The sequence below is a fragment of the Camelus dromedarius genome, chromosome 10 (genome assembly GCF_036321535.1).
Source record: "Camelus dromedarius isolate mCamDro1 chromosome 10, mCamDro1.pat, whole genome shotgun sequence".
In the NCBI taxonomy this organism is placed as follows: domain Eukaryota; kingdom Metazoa; phylum Chordata; class Mammalia; order Artiodactyla; family Camelidae; genus Camelus; species Camelus dromedarius.
The window spans coordinates 35444911-35460623 of NC_087445.1; the positions used below are offsets into that span (position 1 = coordinate 35444911).

Here is a 15713-nt window from a genome sequence, read left to right on the forward strand (position 1 = left end):
ACTTTTGTTGTTTTATTTTAAGCACCATATAGTCCCATGCCAAACCAGTATCATATTTTGTGAAACATGAGAAGAATCCCCATTTAAGTCAAATGCATGATGAGAATACTCACTTTTATTGAAATTATAAACCTGACTCAAAGTACCAGCAAGGAGATAAGAGAAAGAAATGATCTAAAAATTGGAGTGGAAGTTGCAAACATAGCCATTATCTGTGGATATTTGAAGTGCATACCTAGAAAGTAGAGAATCAACTGGAAAATCATTAGAAACAAGGAGAGAAGTCAGTAAGACATGTAGCTAGTTATAACTGGTGCTGGTGGGAAGAAAGGTAAAAACTGGATGCATTCATCATCTGCTAGGAGAGATTTCAAAGACATCACCCACCATCACTTACTTACACACACACAGCGTGCACCAGGCCCCCTGCCAAGCACTGCAGGGCATCCTTTTACCTATAAGACATGACTGCTGCTCTCTCTTAGAGAGCCTGTGGCCAGAGACTAGGTTGAGTATAAAGAAAAATGACAAAGGACGTTACGGAAAGAGGGATCATCCACCAGAAGGACAGGAGAGACAGTCCTGGGGAAAGAGGGCTGAGACTACAATAAGGAGAAAAAAGAATGGGCTTTCAGAGGTCATGAGCTGGTGCCTCAGAGCCTAAGCCAGCCTTTATCCCCATTTGCTTAGGCAGTCAGTGTGTTAGCTTTTTAATTTATTCTTTTAAATGTGTCGTCTGCAATTGGGGAGAATCCACGTTCTTAAATACCTGAATGTTCAACCTCTCTTGAGAAGTTAGAAGTTTCAGCAATCAGTGAATGACACCCTTTTCTGCAAAGGGCAGCAGTTGGCTGAAATTGTGTAGAGGCCATCTGGATGCCCCAGGGTTCTATTCTCCAGCCTGCTGAATGCAGATGCTCTTTCTCTTAGTGTGTTTCTCTTATCACTCCTTCTATCTGTCTTGGAAGCATTTCAAATGTTGATAATAAACCAAAGAAAGATACTGGGCACACTCACTAGGCTCTTAGTTGTAAAGCAGTGTCTAGCAGTTGACTAGTCAGGCTGATGGAAAGAGTGACGGCAGCACGAATTAAGAAACATTTGCTTCATTAAATGCACAACTTCTTCATACCCACTAATACATCCCTATTTCCCTCATCTGATTTTTAAAATTAAAAAATTGTTATTTTTCAAATGAAAATAAAAGTTGGAGGACACATCTTTTTGGGGAACTGGCCCTCATCTGTATCTTCCTTGATGCATTCTTCCTTCTGAATTCTGCAATCCGTGTAGAATTCTTTTTAGCCCGGGGAATGTTTCTGTTCTTTGACACATCATTAAGATTAATTGTGCCTTCAGATTTTACCCATTCCGAAAGCAAATTGAGTAAGAAAAATGGGGAAGGCTTTCCCTGTCACTTATGCTATAGGTTTTTTATAGCCTGTATTCTCTCTCCAGCTGCCAGATCTGCTCGGTATAAGAGAATTAATAGCATTAATTGCATTTTCCTTCCTTTCAGCTGAAGAAAGATGGAAGTTTTTATGTTGTCAGTGATGGAGTAGATGAAATGTAAGCAGCCCTCTGAAACTGTAACTAGCTATTATTTATGAAGAAAGAACAATGTATTTCCCCCAGATTTGACTGACCTAAAGCTAAGGGTTATTTTATAGACTTTAAATAAATATTTGTAATCTGTTGCTTGTGCCCTCAATTCCATTTCCTCCATCCACTCCAGGACTTTCTGTCACAATTATCTTTCCTTCTGTATCATTAGTATTTCTCTTACCGCTAGTCACTTCTCAGGAAAGAAAAAATGCTTAAGAAAATCCTGTCCTTAAGAACCCTTCCATGACCAGTCATGGTGATAACTTTATTGCTTGCTTTCCTCTGTGTTTATGTGGAAGCACCTGGCACTCGGTCAGAACTTGAAAAATACTTTCTCAGTTTGAATCGGCCACATTTTTCAAAGCAAAGTCTATCTGGCTGCCTCCAGTTTCTTACCATCCACTTAAGGTGTAGCTCCTCCCAATCTGAAAGCTTTCTGCACCCTCCCTCCCTCTTGTCTCTACCAGTGTCCTCTCTCAAAAATCCCCAGGTATCCCCCACAAACAAAACCAAACCCACAGTTGTTATATTCTTCAGCATTTCTGCCATATTTGACAAGTGTCAAATGTCCTTCTGTGTATAAGAGGCAGCACTCATGGGATGTAATTAGACCTCTATTTTTGCCTATGTAAATTTATTCAATGGGGAAAGGTCTCCTTTGGCTTCTGAAGGAAAACTCAAGAAGCTTTCTGTTCATCTTAGCAATAAAATGTCCTAGTGTCACTTTAAATCACTGTTTGCAGCTGGTGTCTCCAGTGTACTTGGCATAGCCTCCAACTTCATTTCAGCTTCTCCCTTCCCTTGGTAAGGCCTGGGACAGGCAACAAGTCTCAGAGCCTCCTCCTCTTTCCCTGCCTTTAGCTATCTTGCTGAGGTCCTGTCCTTTCCAGGTCAAAAGAGCGATGGGAAGGAGTCGAGATAACAGAAAATCAAGTATTCTTACTCGATGGTCTTACTCAACTAGTGTTATTGTAAAATGGCTTCTCATGCTCCAATATAGGCAGAGTAGGACAGACTCCCTTAGGGTCCCTTTTTCAAGGATTCTTCATAGACCTTCTGGTCGTCTCCTCACTCAGCTGAAAGCAATCTCCTCATCTTCTAAAATGTTGGCACTTTAATAAGTGCTCATGAGCAGTAGAGATGCTTTCTAGTCTAGTACTTTCACCTTTGGAGCACATCAGATTCAATTGGAGAATTTTTTTTTTTTAATAAAAATGCCAATACCACGTCCCAGGCCTGTTGAGTGAGAATCTCTGTATTGGGGTTCTGTTGTGTTTGTTTTAAAAGTTCCACAGATGATTCTGATGCTCCCTTAAGGCTGAGGACATGAGATCTAGCCTATATCCTCGTTAATAACATGCTGCTTACCTCCTTCCTGAACTCTCCGCTTCCCTGGGATCTCTTTCATCTTTGTGATACCTTCTACAGAGCCTTAATTGTAACAGATTTTGAGGAAGTGTTTTGTGGTTCGAAGGAGTTTGAAATCTCAGGGTTCTCCCAGAGGAGCTTTGTCACCCGTATTTGCTCAGTCTTCAACCTGAACTGCAGAGCAGTCGGCACTCAGTAAACACTGAATGACAAGCTGGCTAGGTGGTTGGTGCCTAGGAAAGAGAAGTGAGACTACAGTCTAATTAAATAAGATGTACTGGTTATGGTTCCAGGATCTGTTTTGAGAATCTTATGTCTGACTGTGTTCTGAGAGCTGCTTGCATGTTACCTCAACTAATGTTCCCAACAGTCATTTGTTAGAGGGACGACAAGCCTCATTTTTTAGATGAGAAAATTGAGTCTCAAGGAGGGTAGGTAGCTTGACCCCCCAGGTCATACATGTGTACGCTACTTGGTAAAGATTTAAACCCAGGTTCTCTGGTTTCAGGGTGTGAGTTCTTAAACACTACTTTGCTGAACTTTCAATTCAAAGGTAGGAGAGCTTTCAGCAATTAGGGCAGATACTAGGCTTACCACTTCCTCCCTCCCTCCCACCCACCTTCCTTCTTTTCAGTCTGTCTTCCTCTCTCTAGCCTGTCTGCAGGCTCTCCTGCCCTACAGGGCACATTAATGCAAGAATTTTAGCAAAATGAAGGGGATGTACCCTGATGAGGTTATTTCAGGAAACTCCCTCTAGCAGCGTTTATGCCAATTTGGGTAGGACTGGAGCCATCCTAACACAAGTGAGACTCGACTGAGGCTGTTGCAGTAGTTGAGGGCAGACAGAATCCTTTAGTAATAGAGGCAGAAAGAAAGAGGAAGCTATCAAATGTTAAGCAAGTAAAATTGAAGAGATTTAGTGATGGATGAGATGGGAGACATGAAGGAGTGGAGAGATCTGGAATCCCTTGAGTTTTGATGTCGTTGTCTGGAGAGATTGTCATGTAATTCATCCTCAAGTAGTAGATTTGGGGTAGGGAGAGGTGAATTTGCTCATAGATGAGTTTGAAGCACCTGCAGAACATATTGTGGGGTTGTCTAGTAGCTAGTTGTGTATTACAGTCTAGAGATAGGTCAGCCCTGTTTAGGGATATGAATCTGAGACATTGGTCATAGTTGAAACCATGGAAGTGGATGCTATTCTTTAGAGAAAGAGTTGACAGTGAAAGGGAAACCCAGGGAGCAAACATGAGGAAAGAATTCCTATGACCTTAGTGAAGCATCCTGACTCTATCCTGGATGCCTTCTTGACCCTGAAGAAATCACTGATCTGATTTCTTCAAACAGGCTCTCTCTGAACCTATTTCCTTGTAGGTTAGTGTAAGTGATTTCTAAAGCCCTGTTCAGAGCTGACATTCTGTGGTTCTAATCCTTTGCATTAGTTTTCATGACTGCTTTGGGACAAATAGGGCATTTACTAATTGCTTAATTTTGTAACCTCACTAGTATCTGTTAGCCCATACAATTACATGGGTCCCTTATCTGTGTTTCTGCTAAGCAGAATGATTGTCCTGTACACATCAAGTCCACCATCATTCTTTGAAAATAGCCTGGAGTACCATGAACATGGCATTTGAGGAATCCACCTGTATTTCATGAGCTCAGCCTCTGAAGCCAGACTCCTGGGCTCAGTTCCTCTCTCCCTGAACTTATGTCATCTCATGCAATTTGAGTAACTTCTCTGTTCCTCCTTTCCTTCATCTATAAAATGAGGATAATAATCCTAGAAACGGTATAGGGAATAAATGAGTCCAATACACACAGTACTTAGAGGGGTACCTGGTACATGCCCTTAGTAAATGTACGCTGCTATCGGATGATGATGAGACTCTTGACAACATTGTCTAAGTGAAAAGTGTCTTAACTGTAAGGGTGGAAGAAGTCTCCTATCTTAGACTTTCAGTTTTCAGATGGAGAGTGAAGAAGGAAAATCTGTACCACTTCCTAAGAAGTGGGACTTTCAGATGACTGTGCGCCAGAGATGGTCAAAATTCATTTCCTACATACAGACTGAGCTGCAGGTAAAAAGTTATACAAGAGACTGAATTACGCTTGCATTCAGTTTATAAACTAGCCAGTGTGAGATAGGAGGAACTGGAGTGCCCCTCCCCCTTAATACCCTGGTTTTGTTGCATTTACTAGTCATACTCGTTTAAAACAAAGCTGGGTGAATGGAAAAGAATACATTAGGAACTGCCCTCTTTCTCAGTAATAAATTTCACTGTCTTAAAGTGTCTTAGCGGTTAGACACTCTTGGCTATGCAGTTGTCATCCTCTAAAGCCAAAAAAAATTTCCCTAAAGCATATAGTTTATGAATCTTTAGGTTTGGGGCCACAGCTTCAAATTCTTGGGGTCATTTGACCTGCTCCTCACAACATACCTCCAAGGTATCATCAGCTCCCTGGAGGAAAAGACGTATCTTGAGGAATGGTAACTGCTGAAGCTTCTTGAATCTTTTTCTGGTCTCTTCCTCTTTCCTCGTGCCAGTTTTGTCTGAAAGGGGCTGGGTTCATCTTGTTTATCAGGCTCAGCCGAATGTGTGTCTGTGCAGTTTATTATATGCCAGGAAGGACAGTAGCATGACAGCAGGAATTCAAAACCGGGTTTAAAATGAATAAAGGAGAATAAGCCTCTGGGATTAGTCCCAATTGAAAAGTTCAGCGCGATCAGGGAGGGTAGCTCCTGCTGTTGGGGACGGACAAATGGCTCGCTTGCTGCAGGGAATAGGATTCACTGATCCAGCCACATTTTTCGTACTTAATGGCCTCTCTACCCCGTGGGCCTCATCTCTTGTCAGACAGACTCAGGGAGTGAAATTCTTGGAAATGTGTTTTTCTGACTTGGCCTTCGCAGAAACTCTCCACCTGATTGCAGACGAACCTTTCAGTTCATACTTTTTAGGCCACAGAAAATGCGTGTCTCTAAAAATTACTAAGGTCTTAGGGAAGAAGACAGAGAGCGAATTTTCTTCCTCAGAATCAAACTAAAAGCAAGAAAACAAAGGAAGCCTTTTGATGAGAATAGTGGGAAAGTAGGCATAATAGTTCTGCAACCATTGCACTGAGGATCTTCATGGAGAGAAGCCTGTTTGTACAGGGCCTGTGCTGTCCGCAAGGCCTATCATGGACATCATATCACTTGATCTTTACAACAAAGAGGTTGTGTCCCTACTTTATAAATGAGAAAAGCAAGCCCAGAGAAGTTGATAGACTTATTCAAGGTCACAGTGCTAGAAGTATGATTATATGACTCTAAATTTATATTATTTTTTTACTTTTATTTTTTGCTATAGTCCTACTGGCATTAATACATTGAACCCTTAGAGAAGTTGCCCAAACACCCAACTGGAAGGCCCAAGTATATAAATCCAACTAGATCTGCAGCTTCTGCATGTTTTAAAGTTAGCTTTATACATTGTCCGTAAAGCCATCAGTTCTTTTTTCCTTCTTGCCCTGTGGATTAATCTTTTAAGGGAAAGGTGGCAGACAGGCAGAGAGAAACATAGAGCCACAGCAAAGGACACCAGTCATAACCCTGGTTTATGGCCTAGAAGAAGTTTGATGCCAAAGAGAAGGCACCAAAAAATGGATGCTGCCCAAGACGTATAAAATTGGTGAGGAATAAAAAGTGATACCAACTCATTGTTCTGTTCTATTCAAAAGATTGAAAATAGAGAGTTGGGGGCTTGATGGCTATTTTTAATATCTTTCCCAATGTTCCCTCTTGAAAAAAACTGAACAGAGTAACTACAATTCACATTTATTTGTTTGCTTAAACTTTGCTGAGGGCCTAGGCTGTAAACTTCTTCCATCAGGCCTTTGAGGCTCCTTTCCGACCATTTTACTTTGTCCATATAAAGATTGTTACTCCATACAAGTGGCCTGATGGCTTTTAGCTGTTACCAAAAACGAAAGGTGATGGGGTCAAACTTAGTAAACTTGTCCTTCGGTTTTCTCTTGCTTGAAAGTTTTAAGGATTAGATTAAGCAACCTCCAGGGTAGATGCTACGAGGAGTAGCTGTACTTACTGGGCTCTCCGTAATGTGACAGTTGATGGTTGGTAACAATTTCTCAGATCATCTGTTTTTCTTTCATTATAATAACAAAGTAAGTTCCCTGCAGCCAAAACCATGTCCTCAAACACAGTTCTTATTCCTTCCATATGTAATAACAGCCCCTGCTGAGTTCCTTTGATGTGACTTTCACTCTGTCTCATTTCATGAACTATGCTTAGGAGGATATTGCAGAACCGACTTTAAACAGAATACACAAAGATTGCAGTTGAGAAAGTCAAAGGCTATAAAGTGGGCTTCATTTCCTCCTTCATGCCTTCTTAGAATTAACTAGCTTGGAGGGCTTTTAGGGAACAGGGCCAATGAGAAGTGATGGTTCTGTTGGTGATCTATGGCCTCAGACAAGTGTGCAGTGTTTGTGGAAGGCTGCTGGAGTCTGTTGGTGTTCAGGCCCCAGTGAAATGTACCTTGAGGGGTGTGTGTGTGTTTTTGTGTCCTTTCTCAAGTCAAGGCCAGCTAGCTATTCTTCCATTGATAATGTTGTGTGTCAGAGATTTGGAAGCTTAGCATTCCAGTTTAGAGTTAAACTCACGGTTAGCACTTCTTTTAATAAATTTTTATGTGTACAGCTGTGTAAACAGCCCCAAGAACATGCTATGGAACATTTCCTTGTGCCCTCACCAGTCAGTAGCCCCAAGGGTAACCCTTATTTTGAGTTCTACATCCATAGATTGGTTTTGCTTGTTCTTGAACTTCACAAAAATGGAGTCATGGAGTATGTACTCTTTTGGGTTTGATTTCTTTGATTCAGCATTATACTGTAACTCATCCATGTTGTTGAGTAAAGAATTCCATCGTGTAATGTCACCCATGTGACTATTCTGTTCACGGACATTTAGGTTGTTTCCAGTTTGGAGCTGTTACCAATAATAATGCAAGGAACATTCTGGAACATGTCTTTCAGCAGATATAAGCACTCATTTCTCTCGGATATCTATCCCAAAGTGGAATTTCTTAATCACAGAACATGCACATATATTTTCTTTTAGTAGGTGGTATGAGATACTGCCAAACATTTTTCCTAAGTTGTTGTACCAGTTAACACTCCTGAGTTCCTGTTCTTTGAAACTATGCTTTTCCTCTGCAGTGTTTTTTTTTTTCTAGATTGGTGGTATTAGTTAATGTGGGATGTGGAGATATTTTCCAGCTCATCTCATATTATACCTGTATGTACATTTTTGTATTTCACATTCATTCTGTATGGATTCAGAATTGGATATTTGCCTTGTCATATGCTTGGGGGTTTAATAGTAAAAAATTATCCCTCAGAATTAAAGGGAAACTACCTGTTAGTTTGAAAAAATAAAATATTAATCACAATAAAGTTTACTGAGTAGATGTTTGATTTTATGACTTACTCCTAAGTGTGGTATTTAATTCATACCTAGAGTGAAACCAGAAGGGTGACTTGACTTGGGGAAGATCTAGATCCTGCATCTGGTGTTATTTTTGCAACAGACTGAATTGCATTTTATGGCTGCTATTTTCTCTCATTTATCCTTTATTCCTTTGAGAGGAAGCAGTAGCCCAATATATTAAACATAGTTTAGAATCTTCCGCAATCAGCATTTTAATTCTGTCAAGTGTGTATCAGCATATGCTTAAAAAAGAATGGAAACTTAGGGCTTAAACTTCTTAGTTAACATAATGGTTCATTCAAGTCACCTACCTTCCTGGGCTGGGGGGCACTGTAACTAGTAATGATATTCTCGATATGAGAAGAATTGTCAAAGTAAGGCGCACTTAGAGGCAGTCTAGAGAAGCCTGCTAGGCTCCATTTCAAATCCTAGAGTTCTCTTCCCTTTTGGATAGTTACATGAGTCCATTCATTCATTCCTCACTCCCTTGCACAATGATTCAACAACTGTGTATTGAGGCTTTGTGCCAGGCCCTGTTCTAGATACTAGGTGCAGGGAAGAAAGCAAAGGCCTTGCTCTCATGGAGCTCACCTTCTTGAGGATGAGAGTCAGGCAAACAATATATACATATTGACATGTGGTGCTCTGGAGGAAAGTGAAAACGGAGTAAGGGACGTGGGAGTGTGGCCTTGGGAACTGCTGTTGCTTTTCATAAGCCTTTTAGTGACGTTGGTGCTGAGAGCTGAAGGGATGGAGCAGTACAGATGTCCACTGGGAGAAGAGTAAGCAAAGTGGAGGGGGAGCCTGCCTGGGGCCCAGGGACAGTAAGGAGGCCTCTGTAGTTGGAGGGGAAGCAGTGAGGGGGAGAGCAGTTGGAGGCGGTGTTAAAGGGACGGCAGGGACCCAGATTAGATAGGGCTCTGTAGGTCATGGTAATGACCTTGGCTGTTTCTCTAAGAGGGAATCCACCAAAGAGTTTTGAACAGGAAAGAAACTATTCAAGTCTTATTTTAAGGTTGACCTTGAACATTGGGTGGAGAACTGACTGTAGAGACAAGGGTAGAAAACTAGAAACGAGTGAGATCTCTAATAGGTGTGTTCAGGTAAGAGCAAGGTAGCCTGGATGGTTGATTTTGTGGTTGTCACCATCTCTGTGCTTTATTAGTAAAGGCAATTATTGTGTTTATCCAGACATGGCTGAACAATGTTGGTACATTTGAGTCACATTAGAAATAATTTCATAATATGCAAATTAGCAATATGCTATGGATACTATAAAATAAGCTCTATAGTTATTGCTTTTTTCTCCTCACCTAACATTGATTTTCTTCTAGAAGCTCTTCCTCTCTCTCCTCCTGCCTTTATTTAATGTTGTTTTACCATTCTTCCAGCTGCTGATGCTTGCACTTCAGTCATTTGTGAACCCTCTCTCTTTATCCTCTGTACATCCAGGTAGCCAGGGTCTGGGTTGTTACCTTCCTGTCTCCACATTCATCTCCTTTTTCTGCCATTCCCAACTTCAGACCTTCCTTTCATCTCAGAGTTAGCCATCAAATTCTCTGTCTCTAATTCATGGAGAAATCAGCAAAAAGAATATGGGTTTTGAAGTGAAGTCTTGATTCGGATTGGTTCAGATTTTAGTTCTTCCATGTAGCCATAGGGCATTTTGCAATTTTGGAACCTCAGGTGTCCCTTTATAAGATGAGCATAACAATATATGTTTTTATTTATGCTTTATAGGATTATAATGGGAATTAAGTAGGACTGGCAGGTGTTAGGCCCTTAGAAAATGTTTGTTCTCTCCACCTTCCGTTCTTCCACTTTACTCTGTCCGTGATCCACCTGGCAGGGCCCCAGGCATAGCTCTCATTTGTCGTTCCTCTTGTTAAAAACCTCCCTATTGCTCCCCCGCCAATGTTAAAATTCAGGCACTATTGCCTGGCATTCGGAGCTCTAGTTCTCTGACTCCAACTTGAATTTGCAACTTTCTCCCCTTATCTATTCCTCTTCATATACTCCACTTACTGGCCGAATTCACTGTTTTATAATCATGCTGCCAATTCCATATAAAATATCATCTCTATTAAAAAATCCTATCTGTCCTTCAAATTCTGTCTTAAATACCATTGCACTCAACAAAGCTACGGACAATCTGGAAGTGGTTTCTACCAGTCTGCAATGTCATAGCACATGGAGGAAACAACATTGTGCCAATGCTCTGGAGCCAGAAGGCCCAGGTCCCGCTACTTCCTGTCATCCTGGGAACATTACTTAATTCCTGCATCTCAACTCCCCCTGCAAAATGGAACAATAATACTGACTTTGTAGGGTTATTGTGAGCACTAAATGAGGTGCACCATGTGCTGTACGTTGAATAGTGTCTGGCACGTGGAAAGCTTAAGTCAGTTTCCATAATTACAGGTATGAATAATATTCATTAGCAGGATCTGTATTTTACAGGGACTTCAAATTAAAAGCTGTCTGGAATACAGTGGAAAGGGCATGGACTAGGATACTGGAATTCATGCTGGATTCTAATACTGGTTCCCACCACTAAACAAGCTGTGATGCTGACTGTGCCAGCCTCTCTGGCTCTTACTTTCTTCAGCTGCAAAAGACAGGGATGAACAAAAATCATTACGTTCTCTTTCAGTTGAAATGTCCATATGAATATCTAATAGACACCACCAAATCAAATCTACCACAACAGAACTCTTAATTTCTACTTCTCTAAGTGCATTTTCCCTGTCTCAGTAAATGATACTGCCATCTACCCAGTTTAACTAAAATGCCTATAATTGCCTTTGAATTATCCATTTCTTTCACTATCTAAATCTAATCCACCTGCATATCCTATTGGTTCTCCTCCCAAAACATATCCTGAATCTGTTTACTTCTCCCCATCGCCCCTGGATACAACCCTAGTCCAATAATCTGTACTGTTGCTATAGGTTCCTAATCCATCTTTCTGCTTCCACTCTTGCCCTCTTTTGGCCTGTTTTCCACAGAGCCAAAGTGATATTTAAAATGTAAACCAGATAATATCACTCTCCTGCTTAGAACTCCCCAGTGGCTTTTCATCATACTTAGAATATGATCCAAATTCCGGTACCCCCTCATACTACTCTCCCCCTCATGCTTCAGCTGCACTCCTCTTTTTTCTTTTCTTGCCAGCTCAGCATGCTCATGTTTGCCTTGGGTCTTTGCATCTGCTATTCTCTATGGTTCGAATATTCATCCCCCAAATGTTAACATGACTTGCTTCTTGTCATTTCTACCTCAGCTCTTATCGCATTGTCCATCCCTTCTACCAGTAGTGCTCTATCACGTTGCCCTGTTATTTTACCACTTAAGATAGGCTTACCACTATCTGAAAATAGCCTCGGTATTTATCTCTTCCGACCCTCCCCCAGAGCAGAAATTAAATGTCCTCACCTTAGGGCCTAATTCTTACCAGCTACCTGGCACACCGTTGGAACACAGAAAAAAATCTGACAGAATACATGAAATAATAAATTTAAACTGATTTTTAATGAGATTGCAAAGTTTAGATTAATTACATGAGCCATGCGGTGTGTTTTAAGTTCTAGGGCCTATTGGTTTTCCCTTCATTTAATCCCTCATACTGAATGAACATGATTGATCACATATGCTTGTGCTGGAAATATGACTGTAAATAAAACAACAGTAATACCATTACAGGGTGGTTTATTTCCCCGTTTAACCTAAATGGTTCTCAGAGTTACTATTCTCTCCAACTCCTCTCCCACAGTACCACCTTAGTGCAAATAACCATTCTCTGTGGCCTAGAGTATAGCCTCTTCTCTGCTCTTTTTTCTGTAGGGCCTAATCTCTCAATAACAGTATTCTGCAGCCAGCAGCCATATCAGTCGCCGTTATGTCCATGTTTGAAAACCTTCCGAGATTTCATTGTTCTCAGGATAAAGACCATACCCTACCCTGGTCTACCACCTCACGTTCTGCCAGCTCACTCTCCACTCCAGGCCACACTCCCTCCCTCCCCTCCTGGTTCCCGCCAGCCACCCAGCTGGTAGCCCTCGCTTCCCGCTTCCCAGGCAGCAGCCTCGTCCCTTCCCTAGGGAAGCCCTCTCTGGTTAGGCCAAACCCCACTTCTCATCACACAGCCTCACATCACCAAGGGCCTCTCATTTCAGAGCTCTTAATGTATACTCCTGAATATGGTAGGCTTATTAACATGCGTTAATGCAAGCTTGCGCTCAGTAACTATTTGCGGAAGGAACGTACTCCTAGCGGCCCAACCACTCCTCGCCCCTCCCCCTAGGGCTGCAGCGCAGTTATTACGTATTAAGCTGGCGCCTCGATGAGCGGTATCGCAAGGCGCTTGCGCGAAGGGGCACGCATGCGCGGAGGGACGAGCCCGCTGACAGATTCTCCGTGGAGGTGGCGGCGGCGGCGGCCTTGGACTGCGGGGAATGGCAATCCTAGGTCTCTGACTGAGCACCGCCCCCGCCTCCCTGCCCCCGACATGGCTCAGGAGAAGATGGAGCTAGACCTGGAGCTGCCTCCGGGTACCGGCGGGAGCCCGGGGGATGGCGGAGGCAGTGGCGGCGGCGGGGGCCTCAGGAGGTCTAACAGCGCCCCCCTGATCCACGGCCTCAGTGACACTTCGCCGGTGTTCCAGGCCGAGGCGCCGAGCGCCAGGCGGAACAGCACGACGTTCCCGAACCGCCACGGCCTGCTGCTACCGGCCTCTCCCGTCCGCATGCACAGCAGCCGCTTGCACCAGATCAAACAAGAGGAGGGCATGGACTTGATCAACCGAGAGACGGTCCACGAGCGGGAGGTGCAGAACGCAATGCAGATAAGCCACTCCTGGGAGGAAAGTTTCAGCCTGAGTGACAACGACGTGGAGAAATCTGCCTCCCCGAAACGCATCGATTTCATTCCGGTGTCACCAGCACCGTCACCCACCCGGGGAATTGGGAAGCAGTGTTTTTCACCATCCTTGCAAAGTTTTGTGAGTAGCAATGGATTGCCTCCAAGTCCTATTCCTAGTCCAACGACCCGATTTACTACTCGGAGAAGCCAGAGTCCCATTAATTGCATTAGACCAAGTGTTCTTGGACCTTTGAAAAGAAAATGTGAAATGGAAACTGAGTATCAGCCAAAGAGATTTTTCCAGGGCATCACCAACATGCTTTCTTCTGACGTTGCACAGCTGTCAGATCCTGGTGTGTGTGTATCTTCCGATACCCTCGATGGAAACAGCAGCAGTGCCGGATCTTCTTGTAACTCACCAGCGAAAGTCAGCACTACCACCGACTCTCCTGTGTCGCCGGCCCAAGCGGCCTCTCCATTTATTCCAGTAGATGAACTTTCATCCAAGTGATTCACTCACCCATCCTGAGACTCGGTTTTGTTTTTGTTTTTGTTTTTGCAATGGAGGGAAAAATCAAGTTGGAGGAAGCACTGAACTTTGTCGATTAATTTGAGGCTATTTCCTATTTGACCCTTTTCCTTCTTTGGAATTTCCTGAAATGTTGTTATTCTAGAGAACTTTTATGTCAGGTTCCTGCGGATGCCCTTGAATTCAGTGTAGTAATACTTTCAGACGTTTTCCCAATAAGTGTGTTGAAGCATACATCTTTACGCTGCTAATATGTCTAAATACATATGTTATCCCTTGATTTTTTTAAAATAACTGAGAGCTCTATTTATTTATGGGATTATTAAGTTCTGATGCAAATATAAATGTTGAATTAATCAGCATAGTAAACTGATGTTTTAAAATTCCATACTTCATGCCCACACTAATTTTTAATGTTATTTTCAGTGATTGCTTATTTCCATTTGATGAAGAACAATAACTTACCTATGTACAGCTATTTTTAAAATGTTAGTTTTATCCATCCAGTGGTTGTCTATTTTGCCCAGGAATCCTTGAGTATTTAATTTTCTGGGTACCGAAGTGGATGGGGGTGGTGGTGATAAAAGAACAAAAATATAAAAGTTTGCAACAAATCTTTTAAAATTAAATATATAAAAGTGAATATATTTAAAAAACATTTTCTAATGAAATTTTAATAATAATTCTAGTAAGTCGTACAAATATAACTACAGAATTTTTTTTTTTTTTAACCAGAAAGTGCATTCTTTTGGGTATACTCCTAAAGTGAAATGGGACAGTGCCTTGCAGTCTTAGCCCACGGTACATAGGCTGAGGCCAGGTTCTTTGTATCACTGCTAACTTAAAAGTTTTTCAAATGTTAAAAAAATGTAGGAGAAGCCCTGCTGAACTTCACCAGAGCACCCAGGCGGATAAAACTCTCAATCATTGATATGCTTTAAAATATCCAGTCGTGCCTCACTGAAAATCCTTGTCAGCAAGGAGCCAGAGCAACTTTTGGCTGCTTTTCTGTTCTGCCCATCTGTCACCTTCTTGGTTTTCCCTGGCTCTGGAAGAAGCAGCTGTTTCCTTGCCAACAGGTCCTTCCTCTTCACCTCCCAAGAAACTAGGGCATCATCGGTTAGACAGAGGTACAGTGTGACTCGAATTTCTGACAGTAAGCAACAACAGGACTGGGTTTGTTTCAGGAACCTCTGTGGTTAAAGCTACAGCTGGAGTTGACTGCCTGGGGAATGTCAGTTAATTAAGGGTCAGTGACTCGCTAGAGAAAATCAGAGGAGAGTCACCTAGATGAATCGTTACTTAACTTAGGTCTTGTTAAAGGTAGAATTGTGAAATGTTCTTTTCTTTGCCTTTTACAATTAATACAAAATATGGAAATATTTAATAACAGTTTTTTTATATTATACTTTCTTATTATATTTCCTGTATCTTTCTTAACTAGACAGGTAGGTAGATAGAAAGAAAGAATGGTAAACAAAAAGGGAAGAGAAAAAAAAAAAAAAGACTAAGAGAGAGACCAAGAAACAAGACAAAAAGTTCTGGCCCACTTTCAGTTATTGCCTACAGAGACTTTAACAATTATGTGGAATTTTTACAACTATGAGAATAAATGGAACTGGTCAACTTTTGACAGTTGCCTCAAGAATTCAGTGAATTACATTGAGGGTAAGATGGTGTCCACAGGCTTAAAATTCTCTATTCTGGGTAATAATAGTGTTCATGTGCTCCAGTCCGGACCTTGTTCCTCAAATTCAAACGTACATACCCAACTTCCTGTTGGGCACTGTCCTGCTTCCAGAGGTACTGTAACCTCAGCATCTCCCAAACAAAATTTACTATCTTTTCATTTAACTTGTT

At 41.9% G+C, this 15713-nt stretch overlaps 2 protein-coding genes across 3 annotated transcripts in view; both read left to right on the forward strand.

Moving 5' to 3' along the window:
• The window catches only part of PIP5K1B (phosphatidylinositol-4-phosphate 5-kinase type 1 beta), a 283518-nt gene that overhangs the window by 59933 nt on the left and 207872 nt on the right, over positions 1-15713 (forward strand). The window lies entirely within an intron of this gene.
• Positions 12837-15421, forward strand: PABIR1 (PP2A Aalpha (PPP2R1A) and B55A (PPP2R2A) interacting phosphatase regulator 1). Its single transcript, XM_010999796.3, has one exon. It carries the CDS (start codon positions 12846-12848, stop codon positions 13833-13835), a length of 990 nt encoding a protein of 329 aa, XP_010998098.2. The 5' UTR covers positions 12837-12845; the 3' UTR covers positions 13836-15421.

Excerpts from the sequence above, each read along its gene's own strand:
- PABIR1 (XM_010999796.3), top strand. The coding sequence starts at position 12,846 with ATGCGCGGAGGGACGAGCCCGCTGACAGATTCTCCGTGGAGGTGGCGG.